Below are 25,858 nucleotides of genomic sequence, written 5' to 3'. Positions count from 1 at the left end.
ACCAATTCAGGCAAGCAGTGGCTTCCCCCATGTCTTTCTCAATAATAGACTATGGATTTTTCCTCCAGGAAATTGTCCAAACCTTTCTTAAAACCAGCTATGTTATCCACTCTTACCACAACCTCTGTCAATGCATTGCAGAGCTTAATTATTCTCTGAGTGAAAAAAATATTTCCTCCTATTGATTCTCTTGATGCAGGCTAAACATCAACGCCAATGCTCTCCTTCAGTCAGGCTGTGTCTCCTTCAAGGCATGCATCCTCTTCAAGGTCACTCATCCCTCGACACCCTGCTACACCAATGGTACCGGCTATTAACCAAAGGGTACCGTTGCAAATTTCCAAGGAACAACTCAAGGAGTTTTTCCAGGGAAGATCGGTAATATATTCAAATTGCACTCTCAACACCGGTGCTTGCATCGACTCCCTTGGTACGATCCAGCCTAATTATAGCATTTTAAGGCCTCAGGGTAGACGACAACAATACTCTCCATTGAGGCACTGTTCCTCCTGTTCGAGGCATCGTCGATCTACATCGAAAAATCTCAAAGATCACCATTGAAGCACCGATGTTCATCATCGAAGCATCAACACTTTTCATGAAAACATCAAAGTTCTTCATCAAAGCATTGTCGCTCTCACCCCTATGCTTCCAGGTATAAAAGATCTTCACACCAATCCTCATCATCCTCATTAGATCAGTACCAACATTGAGGAAGTTCTTCTCACCATTCCCATAAGTCACCTGAACCTTATGACTCTGATCTTTCTCATGGCTACTCTGATTCTTAATGTGAGCATACTTTATCAGCTCCTGAATCTTATGGTCTTCCTTCAGGTCTGTCTCCTCCTCCTAGAAGAAGATCTCTACCTGAAGGACTCTCCTTCACTAAATATATTATTTGGGAAAGGCTCTCTCTGTCAGATTGGAGGCCGACATTGAACCCAGGGCCGAACTTCTGGATGCTTTAGATTTTGATGAACCTCCTAAGAAGCTACTTAATTTGCCCTTACAAGGTTTCCTCAAAGACACCTTCTTCAAAAATTGGGATATTCCTTTTTCTGTCACTAAAGCGCCAAGAAAAATTGATTACCTCTTTAGAATAATATCCTGTCTGGGGTTTTACAAGCCACAATTCCAATATCAGTCCTTATTTGTAGAATCAACTCTTAAAAGAAACCTAACAGCTCCAGGGTTTATGCCTCAGCACCACAGGAATGGAAGGGGAGGACTATGGATAAATTTGGTCATCGCCTTTATCAAAATTCTGTGTTGGCTAACAGAGTTCTAAATTATAACTTTTATTCTTTTACCTTAAACATCTGACACGGCACTTGTCTGAGTTTCAACAATATCTTCTCTTGGATCGTCTTGAGAATTTTCAGAACACAGTTCACAATATCCTACAAAACAGAAAGTACATGGCAAGAACTGCATTTGAGCTAACATCCAGAGCTTCGGCCATGTCTGTGGCTATGTAGTGTCTTGCTTGGTTGCCAACAGCATAGACAAGATACAAACATGGGCCACACTCAAAAAGCTCAAACTGAACACAGCAAAAACAAAAATACTGTGGTTTCACAGTTCCTTGCAAACAGTCCCAATAGCTGTCACCCTGCCCTCGGGAATCAAACTAAATATCATAAAAACCTCCAGAATACTCGGGGTCATATTGGACTCAACCCTCTTCTATGAACCCCAGATCTCCAACATTTGAGAAGAAAAACCTTCTACAGCATGAGACAACTCTGCCTAAACAGACCCTTCTTCCACAGTCATCACTTTGCATTACTGACACAAATGTTAGTACTGTCTCAACTGGACTGTTGTAACTCCCTTTATGCAGGTATAAACACCACCCTCATCCGCAAACTACAAGTGATTCAAAACACAGCAATATGGCTAATTTTCAAACTGAAAAAATGACTCCATATCGCCCTATTTCAACAGACTTCACTGGTTGCCAATCAGTACATGCATTAAATTCAAATATCATGCATAATGTATCATATCTTATATGTAAGCTCAGCTGAACCTCTTATAAACCTTTTCATCAATTTTTTGTCCAGTTCAACGAGAAACATCACGAAACTTCTGATCCTCCCATTTAATAAAGGGCCCTACAATCCTGGGCCCACACTGTGCAAATGAAATTGAATGAGTCCAAAACAAGACTTCTTTGGCTCGGTCCAAAACTAGATCACCTACCCACCTCCATCCCACTACCCTCTGGCTCCTCTCTACAGCTTGAGTTTTCGAGCAAGGTCTTGGGCATCATCATTGATTCCATATTGTCCTTCAATGACCACCTCCAATCCTTGGTAAAAAAATGCTTTTTCAGCCTTCACATGCTGAGGAAAGTTAGATCCTGCTTCCATCAAAAACATTTTACCCTCCTTGTCCAATCCATCATCCTCTCCAGATTGGACTATTGCAACTCTATCTACTTAAGCCTAACTAAGAAAAACCTCCACAGACTCCAACGGATTCAGAATGCCGCGGCCAAGCTCATATTCGCTAAAAGTAAATTTGACCATGTCTCTCCACTCCTGGCCAAGCTCCACTGGCTTCCGATAATCGCCAGGGTCCACTATAAATGCGCCTGTTTAACTTTCAAAATCCTATATGGTATCCTCCCTCCCTTTATCCCTCTTTCTTGGAATTCCTCAAACCCTAATACCACCAGATCCTCCCACAAATTAAAATTATCCTTCCCCTCGCTAAAAGGCATTTCCCACACAGGAAAGCTAGGGACCTCCCTCCAGTTCAAAATCACTGAGCTCTGGAACAACCTTACCTCCCCTCTTCGGAACTTGAGCTCTCTCCAAGTTTTCCGCAAACATCTAAAACCTGGCTTTTCTCAAAAAATGTAAGTCTCCCTCCAACTTAGGAATCAAGGAAACTCTTATATCTTGGCATCCCAAGTCCTCTAAATTTTCTTCACACTTATACCTCTAACCCTCTGTTGTAGTTCCTTCCTATTTCTCCTATTGTAAACCGCGTCGAGCTCTACGAATGTGGAGATGATGCGGTATACAAACCTAAGGATTAGATTAGATTAGAATAAAATACAAGTGCACGTTTAACACATTTATCATCTACATCAGCACAAAGACCTGGAACAGCCTCCCAATAGCCTTCAAAATGGAACCTTATTATCTCAAATTTCGAAAGACATTAAAGACTCTTCTCTTCGAGGCAATATACTCCATTGACAATCAGTAGTTTGTTCTAACTCAAAGATTTCTTCCTCTTCCAATGTAAATTGTACTTCTTTTTTAGTTCAAAGATTTTATTGGTTTTGTACAGAATAAGGAGTACAATACACCAATGAAAACTAAGACATGATACAATCCAATTGTACAGATGAGAAAAAACAAGCATTGACATATGGTATTCTGTGAATAATACAATAGGTTGATCAATGTCTAAACTATAATAGAAAACCAGCACGCATCTCAAGAATGAAAAAACTGAGTACAGTGGAATGATATGAACAAGTTCCAATTGAGCCCCACGAGTAGGTAGCAGAAAAGCACAACTCCATCCATACTTATCTTAAAATATTGTAGCCACATTGCAGCCCTAGGCCGGGACTCAGCAATGCTCTCAGTGGCTATACACAAAAAGTGCACCGGCGTGTGACCCGGACTGGAGTCACCCTGCAGGTTTTACAAAGGAACTGGAATCAAACGCAAACACTGCTGTAGAATGGCAATATGAAAACTTTACTGTATAAAATAAAGTCAGACAGCTCCACAAGTCAAAATGGCTCCAAGCTTAATAAAAATAAAAACTGTCCAAAACCAAAAATGGCCAGAGGTAAACTCTGGCAGCCCTCAGAATTTCCTACTTTTACCCAAATTTTGTTTTCACACCCAAGTCTGCTCCCAAGCAGAATTCAGGTAAGTGCAGTTCACAACACTCCAAGTAGTTTCTGCAAATATTATGCTTTTCCAGCTTTCAATCTTCTTGGTCCCAAACCATAAACCAAAAAGAAACCTCCAGCCTAAGAAAATATCAAGGCTGGGTACAGAGGAGTGGTCTAAGTTTGCTTTTCCAAAAAGTGCAGACACAGCTTTCAAAACTCCCTCCCGGGTGTCAGCAAACTTCTCTCCCCTAACTCACTCTGAGTTTCACAGGTTAAACACAGTCCAGAAAAGATGACTGGGAGCAGGTAAAAGAATCCAATCAAAAAAATTAGAAATACACAAAAACTCACAGACTTTGCTTAGTCTGATTTGATTGTTACTCCCACTTCCATTGGTTCACTGGCTTCACATACCCCTTCAATAGGAAGCTCCTGACAGGTCGCAGCTCTCTTCTCTTCTCTTCTCAAAAAAAAAAAAAAAAGATTTAATTCTTGGTTTAATAGGTTGAGCAGCTTTAAGTCCCTTAATTTAAAAAAAAAAAGAAAAAAAAAAGAAGAAGAAGAAGAATAAACGGGGGGGATAATTGGCAAACAGCAAAACTTCTGTGAAAAAAAAAAGACTGACGGCAGAAGTCAGCATTTCAGCCCTGAACATTGAGTAGCGCCAAGACTTAATCTACTGGGCGCTGAAATTGCGAAGCAGTGTTTTCATTTTCTCACTGAGCTGCAATGGATGGTGGCTCTGAATCAACTCTTTGCACCGGAATTTCTTCACAAATAGGTCAGCCGCAAGCACCGCCGCTAGCTCCCTCCCCCAGGTCCTGTCTTGGTACCGCAAGGGGAGAGTAACCAACTAATGCTGATGCCATTGGGAAGTTAAAAAACTGACACTATCAACAGGATTAAAAAAGAAGCTACCGACGCTGGAACACTGTCTCCTCCAATAACATCTTCATTATCACAGAGCTCTAATTATCAAGTAGCAGTGGCTTTGACTAGGAAAGAGGCAATAGGGAAGGCAGCTTCAAGTAACTCCTCCAAATCTGCTAAGGGCTCAAAATCTAAACGTGGAACCTCTCCTACACCTATGGGGCAGGAACCTCCTAAAAGAGTTCTATCACCTGCTCCTCAGCCAGAACACACTACCCAGGGCTTGCCCCTCTACTTACTTTATGCTAATCTGTGGGTTTCCAAGTCTTTGTCTACGCTGACGATATCCAGCTTCTACATCCATTAGACGCTAGCAAAACTTCTGATATCATAGCAATCAATGAGAAACTCGATCAAATCTACCATTGGCTAGACTTAAACAGATTAGCACTTAATATAAAAAAAACTAATGTGATGCTTTTCCCCTGGAAAGACAGTTCTTCCCTTGTTGCTCCCATTTCTATAAAAAATGTCCCCCTACAAATAGTTAGTAATACTAAAATTTTAGGGGTGATCTTTGATCACAATGAATTTTCATGATCACATTAGTAACATTATTAAAACAACTTTTTATAGACTAAGACAAATTCGATCAATTTCAAAATTTTTATGTTCTAAATCACTTAATATTCTTATTCATTCTTTGGTGACCTCCAGAATTGATTATTGTAATGCTCTTTTTAAAGGTATCTCTTTAAATGAAATAAAACGCTTACAGATCATTCAAAATGCTTCCATTAAACTTATAACTAAAACTAGGAAATTTGATCATACACCCCTCTTAAAAGATGCGCACTGGCTTCCAGTCTCCCATCAGATAACATACAAACTATGCATACTCACTTTCAAAACCCTTCTTAATAAAACCCCAGCATTTATTTATAAACTATTAATTCCATATTCTCCAAACAGAACTCTGAGATCCAACGAACAGAACTTACTAACTATTCCATCCCTTAAGGTTATCAATACAAGACGACAATTCATTTTCTCTGTTACTGCACCTCAGTTGTGGAACGCCCTTCCAATTTATTTAAGGGAAGAGCAGAATCTTGAGAAATTTAAAAGTAATTTAAAAACATTTCTCTTTAAAGATGCTTTTGGTAATTACCGAAACTCTCCGCAGCTCAGATTATTTTATTGTACTATATTATATTGTCTTTCTGTTGCTCATTTTGTATTTTTCCCTTTTTGTTCTACTTTTCTATATTGATTTTGTATTTCATCTCCCCCCTTCCTTGTGTATATAAGTTTGTAATGTTAAATTTTTAATTTCGAATGTCATTATGTATTGTTCTGTAATGTATTGTTTCCCATAAATTGTAATTTTAATTTGTTCATCGCTTTGAAATATAATTAAGCGATTAATCAAAACAATTATTAAACTTGAAACAAATTTTTTCACATTTCAAAGATTAATGCAAGACAGAGTTCATTTGCTTCAGTGTTTTCCTCAGGCCCCTCCAGTCCTTGAAGGCCCAACAATGTTCAGCATGTATCCAGCAGATTGTCATAGAAGAGCCTTTGCTGTCAAGTCTAATTGTGACATCGCCTCTAGTAACCTAGGATCCAGGTACGCCTATCTGCGCATTTGCAGTTCAGGGACCCCACTCTCTTCCTGCCTGGTTAGAGCCAGACGTACATCCGGTTTCAGATCCTCAACCATTTCAGGTTGTTCGGCCAGCCCCTTCAGAGGAGTATTCCTACCTGAAATTTATACAGAAGTTTTCTTCCCTGCTTTGCCTGGATCAGGTATCAATGTCAACAGGTAGCAAAGATTTTCAAACTATTCTGCAGTCTTGTAAGACCCCTTTGAAGGAGTTAGTGGCTCTGCCAGTACATCAAGTTCTACAGGATCTTCAAATGGCAAAAACCTGTTTCAGTATCAACATCTTACTAAGTGATTGGAGTTGAAATATAAGGTTCAACCATCCCTTGGTCATGATCTCCAACAACTTCCTCACCAATTGATGGTATCGGAGTCAGCTATCAAAAAAGCTAAAGTTTCAAAGTGTCCATTATCTGTGCCCCCAGGAAAGGACCTTCACCTTCTTGACTCCATAGGCTGCAAAGTTTATCAGGGCTCAATGCTTTCATCGAAGATCATTGCCCACCAGCTGCAAATTCTCCAATTTGCAGCAATTAGAAGCTGCTTCTCAGGAACCATTACCAACTCTTCTCATTTGCCCTTCAAGAATCTATCTATCATCTAATTAAAACCAACTATAATGCCTATGACATGACATCTCTAACCGCAGCGGTAGCTGTAGTGGCCAAATGCACTGCATGGTTGTGAGCGTTGGATCTTACAGAGGACCTGCATAATAGGTTGGCAGATGCTCCCTGCTTGGGTGACAGTCTTTTTGGTGAAAAAGTTCAAGCAACAGTTTCACAGCTTAAAGAAGACTCCTCAACTAGTAGGGAACTCTCAGCGGATTCCTTGTAACATCCTCACGTTTAGATGGCCTTCATCTTCTTCTTTCTCTTACTGAAGAGCATACATCAGCAGTTTTTTCAGCAATACTACCCAAGACACAAATTTGCTCCGTATAACCGATCTGCTTTTCAAAGATTGCAGTCTTCTTCTTTCCTTCCTAAATGGTGTTCGAGAGACAGGAAGCAACAGACTATGTCTCATCTTCCTGCTATTTAGCCTTCTCCTAGTTTTTGACCATCTATCAGGGGGGCGTCTAGCTCACTTCCTTTCAGCTTGGCAGGCCATTACTTCAGCATAGTTTCCTCAATTTCCTTCTCAACACCACACCATTTCAACCTCTGCTTCCTTCTGCAGTTCCACATCAGCACATTCTGCAGCTCACAGCAGAAGTCTCTCTTCTTCTAAGCAGCAATGTCATCGAGAAGGTGCCAAGAGCTCAGGCAAACAACGGCTTCTACTCCAGGTTCTTCCTCATCCACAAAAAGATGCAAGGCCTATGACCAATTCTAGACCTCAGACCTCTCAATGCCTGTCTCAAGAAGGAGAAGTTCAGGATGATTTCTCTTCCAATAATTCTGCCTCTATTGAAACAATATGATTGGCTAGCTGCCCTAGACCTCAAGGATGCATACACTCACATCCCCATTCATCCTGCTCACTGGCACTGCCTTCATTTCAAATTCCTAAGTCAACATTTTCAATACAAGGTGTTACCCTTTGGCCTGTCGCCAGCACCGAGAGTTTTCATGAAGTGCCTGGCTGTGGTAGCAGCACATCTGCGAAAACAGCACCACACGGTGTTTCCTTATTTGGACATTTTTCCATCTGGTCACACGATCACTACCAGGATCCTCTGAGTTGTCCAACTGACTGCATTTTATCATATCTTCTGCATTTGCCAGATTCGGGTCTCAAATCAAATTCAGTCTACTTTCATCTTGCAGCTATCTCGGCCTTCCATACTTTATTGCAATGTTCTTCAACCACCGGTCCATGGACCAGTGCCGGTCCACAGAAATTTCCTACCAGTCCACAGGACCAGCACATGCATCAGACCGAAATAGTGTTCTTCAACCGCCGGTTCACGGTGCGATCGATGCGGCGTTATCTTTGAGCCAGCTCCCTCTTCCTAACTGATTCAGTGCACAAAGCCATGGGCAGTGGCTCCTACGGGCATCCTGTGCCTGAACCGGAAGCCTTCTCTCTGACGTTGCAACGTCAGAGGGAAGGCTTCCAGATGAGGCACGGGACTTGCAAGGTGCAATTAGTACTATTATGGGGGCGGGGTCTGGGGTGGAGATTGGGTAGAGATAGGCGGGGTCTGGCCCATGACTTGTCCCAGTGTTCTTCAACCGCCGGTCCACGGACCGATGCCGGTCCACAGAATAATTCTTTTATTTCTGCCATTCCATAGGTGTAAAAAGGTTGAAAAACACTGCTTTAGTGGACAGTAAACCAGTTTCACATCATCCGCTCATTTCTTGTTTTATTAGAGGTCTTAATAATCTCAGGCCTCCAACAAGAGATACATCTCCAGCATGGGACCTGAATTTAGTTCTGGATGTCTTAATGCAGGACCCGTTTGAACCATTGGGGTCTGCTTCGCTTCCTTTCCTGACTTGGAAAACAGTTTTTTCTTATAGCTTTAATTTCAGCAAGAAGAATTAGTGATCTTCAAGCACTAGTCACATATTATCCTTACCTCCAATTTTTTCCGCATAAAGTACTATTACGAACTCATCCAAAATTCCTTCCGAAGGTTGCCATGGATTTTCATTTCAACCAAACTATAACTCTGCCATCGGTTTTTCCGCCTCCACATTCCTCTATCAGAGCAACATCTACATACATTGGACTGTAGAAGAGTATTGCTTTTTTATCTCGAGGCAACTGTTTCCCTGTGACAAACAAACCAGCTCATTTCCTATAACCAGCTCCACAAGGAAACCTGCATCCAAAAGAGCTCTCTCCTCTTGGATAGTACATTGCATCAAATTTTGCTACACAAGAGCGCAAGTTCAACCGCCTGGAATAATTGAAGCTCATAAAGTAAGAGCTATGGCTGCTTCAATAGCAAATCTGAAATCCATTCTCATTCAGGAGATTTGTAAGGCGGCAACTTGAAGCTCTAATCTAATCTAATCCTTAGGTTTGTATACCGCATCATCTCCACGTTCGTAGAGCTCGACGCGGTTTACAGTAGGAGAAATAGGAAGGAACTACAACAGAGGTTTAGAGGTAGAAGTGTGAAGAAAATTTAGAGGACTTGGGATGCCAAGATATAAGTTTCCTTGATTCCTAAGTTGGAGAGAGACTTACATTTTTTGAGAAAAGCCAGGTTTTCTAGCTGTAACTGAAATATGAATTATACTTTATTACAACTCAGTTCAAAAGGGTGTCTGGTTGTTCCAAACCACAAAAAGTCCTAAAAGAACAATTCAAAAGACAAAAACCAAGATACAGTTCACAGTGTCAGAATGCTCCCAATGAAAAGAAATTTCAGCATCAGTGTTCATACTTGTAACAACTAAAAGAAAAACGTTTGGAAACAGCTCCTGGGCTTCTCTGTGCTTCCCAGTCTTTACTTCAGCTGTACTCTGATCCAGATGTTCTTTAAGCCACGTGCAGTGCAGGCACAGAAGTTCACACAGGTAGGATCTTTAAGAAAGAGTTCTGCACTCACCCTGGTTCAAGCATATAAAAATCTCAGTGAAAACAGACAAGAAAACAAAAACTTATTTTCACAGCTGTGCTGCACTAATCAACACAGCTCCAGTGCCCCCAGCACTAGACGGTTTCTTACACAAGCCTAGAGAAAAAAACAACAACTTTCAACTGTTCCTCATAAAACCTTGGTTTCACACAATACTGTGTAGCAAACAGTTCCTTATTGCAAAAGAAGAAAAATTAAAAGTCTGTAGTACTTGTCATCACTACTCTTCACTTTTAAGCATTTCTTAACCGTTTCGCTTGCCTTAGTTCAAGTAGTCCTCTATTGCTTGTTGGTCTGTATTTGCTTACTCTGCATAGACCTGCGTCTCCATTTGCCTTTTATAGGTCCACTAGTCTTTAAGCCTAACATTAACGGGTGCTAGAATAGATGTGTGTGTCTGTCTTTCTTTCTCTCTCTTTCCTCGGCTGTCCACCACCACCCCTTGCCTGCTCCCCCTGTCCAGCAGTAGCCCTTTTTCCTTCCTTTTCCCTCTCCCATGTCCAGCAGCACCCCTTCCCTGCTCCCCCTATCCAGCAGCAGCCCTTTTCCCTTTGTTTTACCTCCCCCCTGTCCAGCAGCACTTCTTCCCTGCTCCCCCTGTCCAGCAGTAGGCCTTCTCCCTTCTTTTTACCTCCCCCCTTGTCCAGCAGCACACCTTACCTGATCTGCTTGTCCAGTAGTACCCCTTCTCCTTTCCCTGCTCCCCCTGTCCAGCATCCGCTAGCCTGGGCAGCCTCGGGGCTATTGCTAGGCCAGCCCACCTCGCATTATCGAAATGGGCTGGCCTAGCAAGTGCCCCACGGCTGCTGCGTTTGCTGGTCCGGGGGTGAGAAGAGGCGTCCCGGCAGAGGCAGCGCAGGAGTAAAACCACCACCGCCGCTCAAATCTCTCCACGCGCTGCAAACCATCGTTGAGCCACCGCAAGCCATCCTATGCGCCGCAAATCAAATTCGGCACGGAGACAGACAATACGGTGGCAGGGATCACAAAACCCTAAGCGCGCATGCGCGCTTAGGGTTTTATTATAGAGGATGGCTTGTGGCAGTTCCCCTGCAGCCTGATCCCTCAGCCCTGGCTTCTCCTGGCCATGCTGCTGGATTTTTGCCTATCCAAGGATCACTGGCTGTAAATACAGGTCCTTTCTGGAATAGAACTTTCATGTTTCAAGCAAGTAAACAGCAGTCTTGGTTAGGCAATTACATCAATGGAGCCAGGTTGACTTATGGCGCATTTTGGAAAGAAATTAAGACTGCATTGTTTGACAGATTTAGCTCCTAAACCAGGGGTGTCCAACCTTTTGGCTTCCCTGGGCCGCATTGGCTGAAAAAAAATTTCTGGGGCCGCGCAAATGCTGCAGCAAGACAAAGGAGGGAGCCGGCAAGCTGGTAAACACCCGGGGGCAGCACAGGAAAACACTGCATCGCCCTTGACCGGGGCCGCACAAAATACTTCATGGGGCCGCAGGTTGGACACCCCTGTCCTAAACAGAAATCATTTAAAATTAATAATTCTATACTGACTATTCTTGAGTAACATGTTGTACTTTTACTATTTGTATTCTGTAATTCGCTGATTGTCCAGTTCTCTTCAGTGTAAACCGCCTAGAAATCGTAAGATCGTGGCGGTATATCTGTTCCTGAAGTATTTAGGCAGCTGACCTGTACAATTCTTACTCCAAAATAACTATTAATCTATACCTGCTAATCACTAGCTCTTAACTCAAGTTCCACTCAAGTTGTACCATCTTTTAATTATTGTAAACCGCATTGAACTTCACGGTCCTGCGGTATATAAACTGTTATTATTATTATTTTTATTATTATAGAAGAATGAAGTTATATTATGGTATGTCTGGGATGCTCACTCTTCATGTCCTATCACACCTCCTCCTCCTCTAGCAGTGCAGCCCTAGCATTTAATAGGCTAGTGCCCTGCCCCCAACCACCAGGTGAAAGACTCTACACAGCACGCTGCAGCTGCCTGCTTCCTGATTTAAAACGTTTACTTTCTGTTAAGTGTGTATGCTGTACTACAGACCAATCTGCCCTCTTACTCCCTCTGGTGCTTTCGGAGAAAACACCAGTCTCTGGATTTTCTGACTTTACCAGAGATGGAATGTCTCCAACAGCTTCAACTGGCCCTGCTGTCTTAGGAACACTCCTGTATATATAAATAAATAATGCTGCTCCATAAAATTACACCATCAATTATATATCAAAATCATATACAAGCTAAAAGTTCTAGTTCTCTATTTAATCCTGAAGGATAAATGGTATTAAATTCAAAAATCATCTTCTGCTCAGTAATCATAAGTATGGTAACCTCTGTCTCCATCTCTCTATGACAAGTTTGGTTTACATATAACAAAAAATTTGTGATTTTTCTTTATAGAATGTTCAACCAATTTTTTATTTTTTTTTAACTCTTATTTAAACCCATTTGATCGATCCAATCTGGGCATGGGCACCAACATGCATATATTATTTTTTCAGTCTTACAATTACAAAAAAGTCTCAAATAAAACATTTTACTCATAACAGGGTGTTGAAAAGAATTAATATTAATATTATCTAAACAGATCAAACAATTTGCATATGGATTTCCATAAGGAAAATGTTCATGCAGTATATCTCTCTTAACTAGAGATGTATTACAAAATGCTGATGACACTAAAATATCTCTTAAATTACTTCCTATTTTATATGCAATTAATAATTCTTTACCAGCAAAATTATCAATAGATGCTTTTTCTTTTTTTTTTTAATCTTTATTCATTTTCAAAACCCAACAGTAAGTGCAACAGATAAGCAAACAAATAATACAATAATCAGCACTCAATACAATCAAATGATATAATAAATATATATCACCCCCCCCCCCCATACCTTCCCACCCACCCTTCCTGGACGTGCATAACAGAAATCAAGGGGAAATACGTATGATCAATTCTTACAAAATTTTGTTAATGTATCCCAAACCACCTTGAATTTATTATAGTGTCCCAATTGTATCGAATTCATACGTTCAAATTTATAACTTTTACATATGGTTTCCCACCAAAAATTGTAATTTAACCTGTCCCAATTTTTCCAGTTTTTCATGATCAGCTGCATAGCAACTCCTGTTATGATGAGAAGTAATCTATTCTGATTTGCATTAATTGGACTTTTGGGCATTAATAAAGTTCCAAACAATACAACATTATACACCACTGATAATGGAACTTCCAGGATCATAGTAATTTGACCCCATATAGATCTCCAAAATTTAAGTATCAAGGGGCAATAGAACAATAGTTGATCCAGCATCCCTATATCAAGATGACAGTGCCAGCATCTATTTGACTTAGAACTATCTAACTTTTGCAACCGAACAGAGGTCCAGAAAATTCTATACAACAGAAAAAACCAAGTCTGCCTCATAGATGCTGAAGTTGTCCATCTCATCCTCCCAAGTCCAAATCCAAATCCGTGGCCATTGAGTAGCAAAAATTTGCTGCTTTGTCTCAATGCTCCAAATGTCTTTAAGACTAGTTTTTAGCTTCTTATTCAAATATTCCGATATTAATTTATACCACTTGGCTGCCTGATGTCCCAGGAAATCTGTCTGGAAGCACAGACCCGGTAAGCTATATTGAGTTTTTAAGTTACACCAATCATGGAATCCCTTATGAATGGCCTGCTTCAACTTCAACCACTTATATACCGTATTTTCACGCAGATAACGCGCACACGGGTATAACGCGCACACGGGTATAGCGCGCAGAAACCACGATATTATGTATAAAAACTTTTGTATACCGCGCTCACGGGTATAAAGCGCATGCTGCCCGACTGTCCTTTCGCCCGCCCCGACTCTCCTCTGGCCACCCCGACTCTCCTTTCGCCCGCCCCGACTCTCCTCTGGCCACCCCGACTCTCCTTTCGCCCTCCCCGACTCTCCGTGCGCTGTCCCGACTCTCCGTTTACCCGCCCTGCCCTGCCCGCCCCCCCCCCCCCGGCAGGACCACTCGCACCCCCACCCCGAAGGACCGCCGACTCCCCGACAATATCGGGCCAGGAGGGAGCCCAAACCCTCCTGGCCACGGCGACCCCCTACCCCCACCCCGCACTACATTACGGGCAGGAGGGATCCCAGGCCCTCCTGCCCTCAACGCAAACCCCCCTCCCTCCAACGACCGCCCCCCCCCCCCCAAGAACCTCCGACCGCCCCCTCATAAATGCTTTTATTAGAAGCTTATGGCTTGCCCACTAAATATCCTCCCTTCTGGAAGACACAGCAGAGAGTCTAATAAGAGCCCACGAGATACAAAAGTTTTTCTACATAGTTCCCACCCCGCCCGACGCCCGATTCACCCCCCCCAGCAGGACCGCTCGCACCCCCACCCCGAACGACCGCTCGCACGCGCTCCCACCCGCACCCGCGATCGGAGCAAGAGGGAGCCCAAGCCCTCTTGCCCGGCCGACTCCCCGACAATATCGGGCCAGGAGGGAGCCCAAACCCTCCTGGCCACGGCGACCCCCGCACTACATTACGGGCAGGAGGGATCCCAGGCCCTCCTGCCCTCGACGCAAACCCCCCTCCCTCTAACGACCGCCCCCCCCAAGAACCTCCAACCGCCCCCCCAGCCGACCTGCGACCCCCCTGGCCGACCCCCACGACACCCTCACCCCCCTTCCCCGTACCTTTGGTAGTTGGCCGGACAGACGGGAGCCAAACCCGCCTGTCCGGCAGGCAGCCAACGACGGAATAAGGCCGGATTGGCCCATCCGTCCCAAAGCTCCGCCTACTGGTGGGGCCTAAGGCGCGTGGGCCAATCAGAATAGGCCCTGGAGCCTTAGGTCCCACCTGGGGGCGCGGCCTGAGGCACATGGGCCCAACCCGACCATGTGCCTCAGGCCGTGCCCCCAGGTGGGACCTAAGGCTCCAGGGCCTATTCTGATTGGCCCACGCGCCTTAGGCCCCACCAGTAGGCGGAGCTTTGGGACGGATGGGCCAATCCGGCCTCATTCCATCGTTGGCTGCCTGCCGGACAGGCGGGTTTGGCTCCCGTCTGTCCGGCCAACTACCAAAGGTACGGGGAAGGGGGGTGGGGGGGTCGTGGGGGGCGGCCAGGGGGGTCGCGGGGCGGCGGGGGGGGCGGTCGGAGGTTCTTGGGGGGGGGCGGTCGTTGGAGGGAGGGGGGTTTGCGTCAAGGGCAGGAGGGCCTGGGATCCCTCCTGCCCGTAATGTAGTGCGGGGTGGGGGTAGGGGGTCGCCGTGGCCAGGAGGGTTTGGGCTCCCTCCTGGCCCGATATTGTCGGGGAGTCGGCCGGGCAAGAGGGCTTGGGCTCCCTCTTGCTCCGATCGCGGGTGCGGGAGGGAGCGCGTGCGAGCGGTCGTTCGGGGTGGGGGTGCGAGTGGTCCTGCTGGGGGGGTGAATCGGGCGTCGGGCGGGGTGGGAACTATGTAGAAAAACTTTTGTATACCGCGCTCATGCGTATAACGCGCGAGGGGTATGCGCGGTAGGTAAAAACGCGTATAACGCGCGCGTTATATGCGTGAAAATACGGTACTTGAGACTTTGCAATACCAAATGTTTGTTGCAGTCATGAAAAGTCAAGCAGCTTTCCATCTGATAACACATCATCCAGTGTGCGTATACCTGCCTGCAGCCAGTGCTTCCAGAGGATCTTAGACGCGCCAGTTTGAATCTTGGCGTTCAACCACAAGGACTTACACATGGATTGATGAATCGGAATAGGTGTTACATTATTAATAAATTTTAATGTTTTGCCATGTGGAAACTAAAATTCTATTCTTATAAAGCCTAGGTAACTTGCTACTTAAAACATGACACAAACGCAATGGAGACAGGAGTTGCCATTCCAAGTAAAGTATGAGTGTCAAAGCTTTTTGCCATGGCCTGCAATAAAAAAAAGCCCTAATGCAACCATAAAAGGGGGCAGAGGAATATTATTTGAAAGGTAATTAAATTCTAATGTGCATACTATTTTCTCATTAGTACTTTTCTGTGACTTCTTAAGAAGTTCTTCCCTATTCTTAAAAACTGACTGTAGGGTAAATTTCTCTTAAGAGACCTATTAATGGCAACTATTAGAATAAATAGGTTATGTACAGATGATTTTAGTTTAAAAAAACAGAATATTGATCTCAAATCGAGATTTAAGGCCCTTTTTACAAAGCCATGGTGGCAAGTCCCGGCATGGCAAATGTGATGGAGCCCATAGGAATTTGAATTTCTTAAGAAGGCCCCTTATTCTGTAATTATGTGCATAAATTAGAGGAATGCCCCTGATATGCCCCTGACTCTCCCATTTCTACACCTCCTTTCTGCCACTGTAGATAAAGTGCCTAAATTTACACACCTAAATGTAAATCTAATTAACATTGATAATTGTTTAAGAAGCCAATTATTACATTACTTTACATTACATTAGGGACTTCTATTCCACCTATACCTTGCAGTTCAAGGCGAATTACAAAAGAGCTAACTGGACATTTCCAGTGAAGTTACAACAGTATTGGTTGTTGTTTTTTTTGGTTACAAGGGAGGAGAGGTAACTGGATTAATTCCGGAAGAACTTGCAAATTGGATATTAAATTGACTCATTATTCAACTTAAGTTACACAAGGAAATTTGACATGCACCCAAATTTGTACGCATAATTCAAAGCTCCATATCTAGAATTCAGGGGTATGTGTCTAATCTCATATATCAGGTTTAAAGGAGCCTAATGACAATTTATGTTCTTCCTCCACTACCTCCTCTTAAAGATTTCAATATGTATGCTTTGGAAGAAAGGCAGGAAAAGTGAAATATAATAGAGACATTTAAATTCTTTGATGGCATAAATGCACAGGAGGTATGTGTTTTTCAACTGAAAGGAAGCTCTGGAATGAGAAGGGGATAAGATAAAGGTTAAAGGGGAAAGACTGAGGAGTGACCTTAGGAAATACAGTACTTCTTTACAAAATGGTGGGTGAATGTGAAGAATGGCTTCCCTGTGGAGGTGGTACAGATGAAGACTGTACCTGAATTCATGAAGCCATAGGACAGACATGTAGGGAAAGGGATAGCAGAGAATAATAGATGGTATAGATCGGGGTAGGCAATTCCGGTCCTCGAGAGCCACAGGCAGGTCAGGTTTTCAGGATATCCACAATAAATATGCATGGGATAGATTTGCATCTCAAGGAGGCAGTGCATGCAAATCCATCTCATACATATTCATTGTGGATATCCTGAAAACCTGATTTGCCTGTGGCTCTCGAGGACTGGAATTGCCTACCCCTGGTATAGATGAACTAGATCCACAAAAGGTTAATCTACTGAAAACAACAAACCATTAAATCTAATGGTAATTTATAAATGAAGGAAAAGATCTCAGAGTTGCCACTCCCAGGATAATAGTGTTATTGTCCAAAAGGGAATTGTGGCATGTGGTTTCTTTCATTGATCAAAAAAACCTTCATTGTTGATTATTGTGTTTAATATTTAAATTCTTATTATTAAAATAATTTTTTATTTAAATACTACCACTCTAAACTAGTTTTCTCATTATCTTCAAGGAGTAGAAACATAGAAACATAGAAAGATGACGGCAGAAAAGGGCCAAGGCCCATCAAGTCTGCCCACTATAGACCCTCCCCTTAAGATTAGCTAGTGTTTTGCCCTGACCCTCTTAGGGATCCCACATGGGCGTCCCATTTATTCTTAAAATCTGGCACGCTGCTTGCCTCGATCACCTGCACTGGAAGCCCGTTCCACCGATCAATCACTCGCTCCGTGAAGAAATACTTCCTGGTGTCGCCGTGAAACTTTCCGCCCCTGAGTTTGAGCGGGTGCCCTCTTGTGGTTGAGGGGCCTCTAAGAAGGAAGATGTCATCTTCCACTTCTATACGTCCGGTGATGTATTTAAACGTCTCAATCATGTCTCCCCTCTCCCTGCGCTCCTCTAGAGTGTAGAGCTGCAAATTGTCTAGTCTTGCTTCGTACGGGAGACCTTTAAGCCCTGAGACCATTCTGGTGGCCATTCTTTGGACCGACTCGACCCTCTGCACGTCTTTGCGGTAGTGTGGCTTCCAGAATTGCACGCAGTATTCCAGATGAGGTCTCACCATGGCCCTGTACAATGGCATAATGACAGCAGGCTTTCTGCTGACAAAACTTCTACGGATGCAACCCAGCATCTGCCTTGCCTTTGAGGAAGCCTTCTCCACCTGATTGGCAGATTTCATGTCTGCACTAATGATTACTCCCAAATCTCGTTCCGCTGAAGTCCTGGTCAAGGTCTCCCCGTTCAAGGTATAAGTTCTGCACGGGTTTCTGTTACCTAGGTGCATGACCTTACATTTTCCAGCATTGAAGCCCAGCTGCCAGGTTGAGGACCAGCATTCCAATGTGCGCAGGTCCTGCGCCATACTATCTTGTAAATTGTCCTCGCTTACCATATTACATAGTTTGGCGTCGTCGGCGAATAATGTTACTTTACCTTGAAGCCCTTGAGTCAGATCTCCTATGAATATGTTGAAGAGGAGCGGACCCAAGACCGAGCCCTGAAGCACCCCGCTGGTCACCTCCGATGTCCCAGAGAAAGTACCGTTAACCATCACCCTCTGACGTCTGCCACTCAGCCAATCTCTGACCCATGCCGTCAGAGTCTCTCCCAACCCCATTGATTTCATCTTGTTTAACAGACTGCGGTGTGGGACGCTGTCAAAAGCTTTACTGAAGTCCAGGTACACTATGTCCAGTGAATCTCCTTCATCCAGTCTTTTTGTTACCCAGTCAAAGAAGCTGATGAGGTTTGATTGGCAGGACCTACCCTTGGTGAATCCATGTTGATTGGGGTCCCGTAGATTCCCTTCGTTCAAGACCGTGTCCAACTGGCGTTTGATCAGTGTTTCCATGATTTTGCATACTATTGATGTCAGACTCACCGGTCTGTAATTTGCAGCCTCTGTCTTGCAACCCTTTTTGTGTAGAGGAACGACGTTAGCTGTTTTCCAGTCCAAGGGGACTGTCCCTGTACTCAGTGAGAAATTGAATAGTACGGCTAACGGTTCTGCCAGGACATCACCTAACTCCCTAAGTACTCTGGGGTGCAGATTGTCCGGTCCCATGGCTTTGTCCACCTTGAGTTTTGTTAGCTCAAAGTAAACCTCGCTGGGTGTGAATTTAAAACTCCGAAACGGGTCTTTTGTGTTTGACTGTGGTTTCAATTGAGGGCCGGACCCTGGCGCCTCGCAGGTGAAGACCGAGCTGAAGTATTTATTTAGTATTTCTGCTTTTTCGGGATCTGATTCTGCGTAATTCCCATCTGTTTTTCTCAGGCGTACTATCCCGTCTGTGTTCTTTTTCCTGTCACTGATATACCGGAAGAAGGATTTGTCCCCTTTCTTAATGTTGTTTGCTAGAGTTTCTTCCACTCGAAGTTTGGCCTCCCTGACTGCCGTTTTGACCTCTGTGGACTTGATCCTGTGTAGCAGTTTATCTTCGCTTTTCCCGGTGCGTTTGAAGGAAGCAAATGCGTTTTTCTTCTCCTTAACGAGACGTGAGATCTCTGCGGTGAACCACTGGGGTTTGTCCTTTCTTCGCTGTTTATGTGATGATTTTATGTAACGGCAGGTTGCCTCGTGTATGACAGATTTCAGGGATGACCACATATCCTCCACATTCTCTGTCTCCGTTTGGTCCTGGAGTGCCTGATGGACGAAAACTCCCATACGTGCAAAGTCTGTTCCTCGGAAGTTGAGTACCTTTGTTTTAGTGTTTGATCTATGGAAACCTTTCCTCAGATGGAACCATATCATGTTGTGATCGCTGGAGGCTAGCTTATCTCCCACGAAGATTTCTGAGACGCTTTCTCCATTGGTGAGTACTAGGTCAAGGATCGTTTGGGCCCTAGTGGGTTCCATTACCATTTGATTGAGGCGTGCTCCTTTTATGGAGGCTAATAGCCTCTTGCTTCCGCTGGTTGTTGCTGAAGGTGTGCTCCAGTCTACATCTGGCATATTGAAGTCTCCCATTAGTACAACGTCCCCCCTTAGCGCGATATTTTCTATGTCTTCGATTAGTTCCGTGTCCTTGACTTCCGGTTGTCTTGGTGGTCTGTATACCACACCAAGATACAGGCATTTTTCTCTCCCTCTGGCCAGGTTCACCCAGAGGGATTCCCCGCTGTACTTGACTTCCGAGATTCTGGTGGTTTTGATTCCTTCTTTAATGTATAGCGCTACCCCTCCGCCTAATCTGCCCTCTCTGTCTCGACGAAGTAAACTGTAACCCGGTATAGCCATATCCCACCCATGAGAGTCCGTGAACCAGGTCTCGGATATTGCCACTACATCTAGGTTGGCATTCACTATCTCGGTTTCCAATTGCAGAATTTTATTGCCTAAACTGTGTGCATTGACATACATGGCCCTCCATCCCTTGTGTTTGTTAGAGCTGTCATGCGTGCTATGGGTGCTTACCTTGGGCTCAAAAGGGCGGTTGTGTCTCGCCTCCACTGGATGGTTCCTTACTGCTGTGGAATGTGAGTGGATACCCTCCCCCAACTTACCTAGTTTAAAGCCCTGCGAAGTAGGCGGGCTAGACGGTGTCCCAGTACGTTTTTACCTCTTTTGGTCAAGTGAAGTACTTATCTTATAATTTTTTCTTATAGATTTTTCTTTATTTTTTCAAATTTTTTGTGCAAAAATGCCTAAAGTGCAAATATTTCCTAAAGTGGCTAGTGCAAATCTAGCTTATTCAAATAAATAGGCTGTGCAAAATAGCAAGATAGCAAATACAAAACATCATGAGCAAGCCTTAAACTGGCACTTATCTTTTAAGCATGATGTGGCATATAACGGCAGGTTCATCGAGCCGTAAGCAACCCGTATATCCCAACCAACGGGGACCCGTTTCGCCGCACTCATGCGGCTTCCTCAGGGTAGTACAAGGCAAACGGGCTAAAGATAAAAATATAAAGACAAAATCATTGATTAAAAGATATCTATGATGTGAAATTGTTAAATATTAAACCAGCAGAATTAAAGCACAGCTTACTTACTGGTAACGTATAGCAATCCGGGCTGTTGTTACACATACCCGCTTGAAAAAATGGCGCTTAAGAGCACAGGACGCCAACGCATGCGCCATGCAACTACCAATCGGGTGTTTTAAAGAAGGAAACATTAGACAAAATAAATCATTAAAATGAATCATTAAAATGATTGAGCAGCTAAATCAAATAAATACAGACCAGTCTACTGCCGTATTTAGACCATATGGATGCATACTTTTAAGGACATAAATCCACCTTACTTCTCTTCTCTGTAATCTTTTAACTCTGTCTCCCCTGCGCTGAATTTTTGGTTCATGATCAATAGCTAATACTCTGAGGTCAGAGAAATTATATTTGTACTGAGTGCAGTGTTCTACAATAACTTCAGAGCATCGGTTGCGTTTAAGATTGGACTTGTGTTCGCATAATCTTGTTTTCAAATCACGTGTCGTCATTCCGACATATAGCATCTTGCAGGGGCAGAGAATAACATATATAATGAAGGAGGATCTGCAGTTCGTAAAATAATTCAATGTATATTGTTTATTGTTATTGGGATTAATAAAAATTTTTGTTTGTATAGTGATTTCACATATATTACATGATAGACATTTATAGTGGCCTTTGGTCTGCTGAGATGTTGACACAGATTTCATTATGGATGGACATAGAATCTCTTTTCAATTTGAATTTCTTGAAAAAGCAATTCGAAGATCCTTGTTTTCAAAAATAGAGTGAAGTTTCATGATGTTCCAATTACTTCTCATGATCTGTGTTACTTTGTTAGAATTAGAAGAGTACCTCATTACAAAAGTCTCTACATCATCTTCAAAAGAATTGTTCCTTTTCATATCCAAAAGATGGTCTCTGTTAGTGTACTTTGCTCGAAGTCTTGCCTTATTCACTACATGATGAGGATAACCTCGTGATGTCAATTTCTCTTGTAATTTCTTTGATTGTTTTTGATATTCATTTAAATTAGTACAATTTCTTCGGACTCTCAGCATTTGCGAAAAAGGTAAACTTTCCTTCAATTTTAACAGATGACAACTGTCAAATTGAAGGAAAGTATTTTTATCAGTATTTTTCGTAAAAACTTTAGTTACAAACATATTGTTATCCTGGCATATATCTACATCTAAAAAATGTATATTCGTGTTGGAACATTCCACTGAAAATTTGATGTTATTGTCACAGGAATTTAGCCAGGAAACAAAATAATTGAGTTCGCTGTGAGTTCCTTTCCAAAGAAGGAATACATCGTCGATGTATCTGTGCCATGAATAAATCAAAGATTCAAACGGGGAGTTCTTAATCCAAACCCTTTCAAAATCAATCATGTATAAGTTTGCAATAGATGGCGCAAATGTAGCGCCCATTGCTACCCCTGTAAGTTGTAGTAAACACATTTCATTCTCAAAGATAAAAAAATTTTCTTTTAGAGCTAGCCTTGTCAATTGAACAAGAAATTCAGGTGGAATAAGAAAAGGCCTAGCTGATGCAAAAAGAGCTTCTTTCACAATTTGAATTGCTGAGTCCTGGGGAATGACTGTATACAGGGAAGTGACGTCTAGAGTTACTTTAAAAAAGGAAAATCATCAGATGGAACTGACGACAAAATATTCAAAAAGTGAACAGTATCTTTAATATAGGTATCACTAGAACTAACAAGATCTTTCAAAAAGAAATCCACAAATTTACTTAAAGGTTCAAGGAGTGAATTGCGAGAAGAAATAATAGGTCGTCCAGGTGGACGAGCTAAACACTTGTGCACTTTTGGTAGAAAGTAAATAACTGGAATCGTGGGGTTAGCTGTAAATAAGAACCTCGCATCTCTGGAGGACAGAAAACCAGCATAAGTTCCTTCTTTAATGATCCTCTTGATGATGCCTTGCAGACGTTTGGTGGGATCAAGTTTAATAATTTTATATGTACTTATATCTTTCAGTTATGATGAACTAGACCAGAGGTAGGTAATTCCGGTACTCAAGAGCCGGAGCCAAGTCAGGTTTTCAGGATATCCACAATGAATATGTATGAGATGGATTTGCATGCACTGCCTCCTTGAGATGCAAATCTATCTCATGCATATTTATTGTGGATATCCTGAAAACCTGACCTGGCTCCGGCTCTCAAGGACTGGAATTGCCTACCCGTGAACTAGGCTATGCAGTGTTTATGTGCCATTATTTTCTATATTTCTCTGGTCTTTAGAGTACACACATTTCCAAACAGTTCACTTTACAGAAGCATTCATGATTTGTTGAATGTTCTAGTGTTTGTGGTATTAAGTAATTCCAGATGAGGTTTCTTCCCTTCAGTGTATAGTCCTGCTATGAACAGATATGCGCTTAAACAGGCGATTTGAATTTGACTGTCTTTTGTTTTGTTCTATTTATTTATGTTTCAGGGCCAAGTCATGTTCAGAAATGGGGAGAGGATGGGAACCATCAAATTTACCCAGTTTCAAGGTAGGATATGGATGTTTACTTTCTTGCCTGGTCTTTGATAAGCTTGTTCACATGATTTACATATATCTCTAACCACCTTCTCCCTTTTATGAAGCCACGTTAGGCTTTTTTATTGCCAGCCATGGTAATATTAGCTCTGATGCTCATAGGTGATAAAAATAAAAGCCTAATGCTGCTTTGTAAAAGGAGTCCTAAAGAAAGTTTGGCAGTGGGAGACAAATTAACGTGGAGGGGCAAAATAAAAAAAAACATCTAAGTCCCCTTTTGGCTTTTAGGCGAAGGAGGAGGCACATGGGCCCACCCGGGTCATGTGTCTAAGGCCCCGCCCACAGGAGGGGCCTAAGGCTCCTGGGCCTATTCTGATTGGCCCAGGCGCCTTAGGCCTCACCAGGAGGCGGGGCTTTGGTGCCCCTGGGCCAATCCAGCCCCATTCTTCGTTGAGCTGCATGCCGGACGGACGGGTTTGGCATCCGTCTGTCCGGCCAACCTAAAATAGGTACGGAGAAGGGGGGTTGGGGTGGGGGGGTCGTGGGGTCAGCTGGGGGGGTCACAGGTCGGCTGGGAGGGCCGATCGGGGGTTCTTGGGGGGGCGGATGTTGGGGGGGAGGGGGGTGCGTAAAGGGCAGGAGGGCCTGGGATCCCTCCTGCCCGTACTGTAGTGGGGGTGGGGGTAGGGGGGGTCGCCTGGGCCAGGAGGGCTTGGGCTCCCTCCTGGCCCGAACGAGTCGAGGGTGCCGCGGGTGCCTGGGGCAAGAGGGCTTGGACTTCCTCTTGCCCCGATGTTATCAGGGGGGGTCGCGGCTGCCGCAGGGCAAGAGGGCTTGGGCTCCCTCTTGCCCTGATCGTGTTGGGGGGGGGGTCGCGGCTGCCGCAGGGCAAGAGGGCTTGGGCTCCCTCTTGCCTCGATCGTGTTGGGGGTGCCGCGGTTGGCTGGGGCAAGAGGGCTTGAGCTCCCTCTTGCCCCGATGTTGTGTTGGGGGGGGAGTGATGCATCGCGGCAGGAGAGATGCCTCATCTCCCCTACCGCGATGCCATCACTCCTCTACCCGAACTGCCGCGGGTCACGGCAGTTCGGGTAGAAGAGTGATGGCATTGCGGTAGGGGAGATGAGGCATCTCTCCTGCTGCAATGGTTAGGTTGCTGGGCCGCTGAACTGATGGCGCCAGCGGCCATCAGCTCAGTGGCCCGTTTTTCGGCACTTAGACCTGGTTTTATTTCGTCTAAGTGAAAAAGGTCTAAGTGCCGACTAAACTGTATTGGTTATACCTGTTGTACGCCTAGGAGTAGGTCGGCCCACCTCCCGCCCACTGCCCGCCCTTTCCCCTCCTCTAAACACGCCTCTTTTCTCTCTGTGCGTTTAGAGGCAGGGGAAAGGCCTAAGTTGGTTTTAGATACGTCTAAAAACCAGCTTTGGTTATGGGTACTTGGACGATCAGGCTTTTTGATCGTCCAAGTAGCCACTTAGGACACTTTTTAGACATTTTTTGTTTTTTTTTTTATTATGAACCCCATTGTGTTTATTGAATGTCTCTTTGGATAGCTTGGATGTCTCAGGTATGTTTGAAAGACCACATAAAGAAATTACTTTTACAACTACAATGATAGTAGCTCTTATTTTCCTTTGGAACAGAGATGATTTATTACGATTATACCATAAAAAGGCTTCAGTTAATTTTCTTGGGGGAAAATTCAAATGTTTCCATACATGTCCCATTGGACAATGGAGAGGAGGAAAAAAATTTCTTGCTGTATGTTAAGAGTTGATAGCATTGGGTGCCACTTCCAACTTTGTTTTCTTGCAAATGTGTTTAAAAAATAAAAAATATTTCTTTGATCCAATTCAGTTGTATAACTATCTTAATCCCAGGCTGCTCAGGAGTGAGATTCAGGAGGTAAACATGGAGGATTTTCTATACTCTTCTTTTTGTACTTCTTTATGTAGAATCAGTTTCCTCTGATTTGCGTTTCTTGGGTCCCTATGTATTGTGGACTACGTTCTTATCTTATGCTATAATTTTGTAGAATTTATAGATTTTTTTTCTTTTACTATTTGCTATATATAGGGGGTGGTTGTTATTTTATTACAAACGCTGGCTTTTACAAAGCTGTGGTAGAGATTTCTACTGTTGGAGTCTGTGGCGCAGTGGTTAAAGCTACAGCCTCAGCACCCTGGGGTTGTGGGTTCAAACCCACGCTGCTCCTTGTGATCCTGGGCAAAGTCACTTAATCCCCCCCATTGCCCCAGGTATATTAGATAGATTGTGAGCCCACTGGGACAGACAGGGAAAATGCTTGAGTACCTGAATAAATTAATGTAATCCATTCTGAGCACCCTGGGTGAACGGTATAGAAAATTGAACAAATAAATAAATACTGTGGGCT

The 25,858-nt window shown here is 43.6% G+C and overlaps 1 protein-coding gene across 9 annotated transcripts in view; it reads left to right on the top strand.

Annotated features, from left to right (window-relative positions):
• GABBR2 (gamma-aminobutyric acid type B receptor subunit 2) overlaps positions 1–25,858 on the top strand; it is a 1,059,696-nt gene that overhangs the window by 702,664 nt on the left and 331,174 nt on the right. For all 9 annotated transcript variants that reach the window (XM_033929595.1, XM_033929596.1, XM_033929597.1 and 6 more), the window contains one exon: positions 23,416–23,476. In XM_033929595.1, coding sequence (XP_033785486.1) covers positions 23,416–23,476 — 61 coding nt within the window. The remainder of the gene's footprint in view (positions 1–23,415; positions 23,477–25,858) is intronic.

Source organism: Geotrypetes seraphini, chromosome 2 (assembly GCF_902459505.1).
Source record: "Geotrypetes seraphini chromosome 2, aGeoSer1.1, whole genome shotgun sequence".
Lineage (NCBI taxonomy): Eukaryota > Metazoa > Chordata > Amphibia > Gymnophiona > Dermophiidae > Geotrypetes > Geotrypetes seraphini.
Note: the sequence above shows the minus strand (reverse complement) of the source record. Positions and strands in the feature narration are given on the sequence as shown.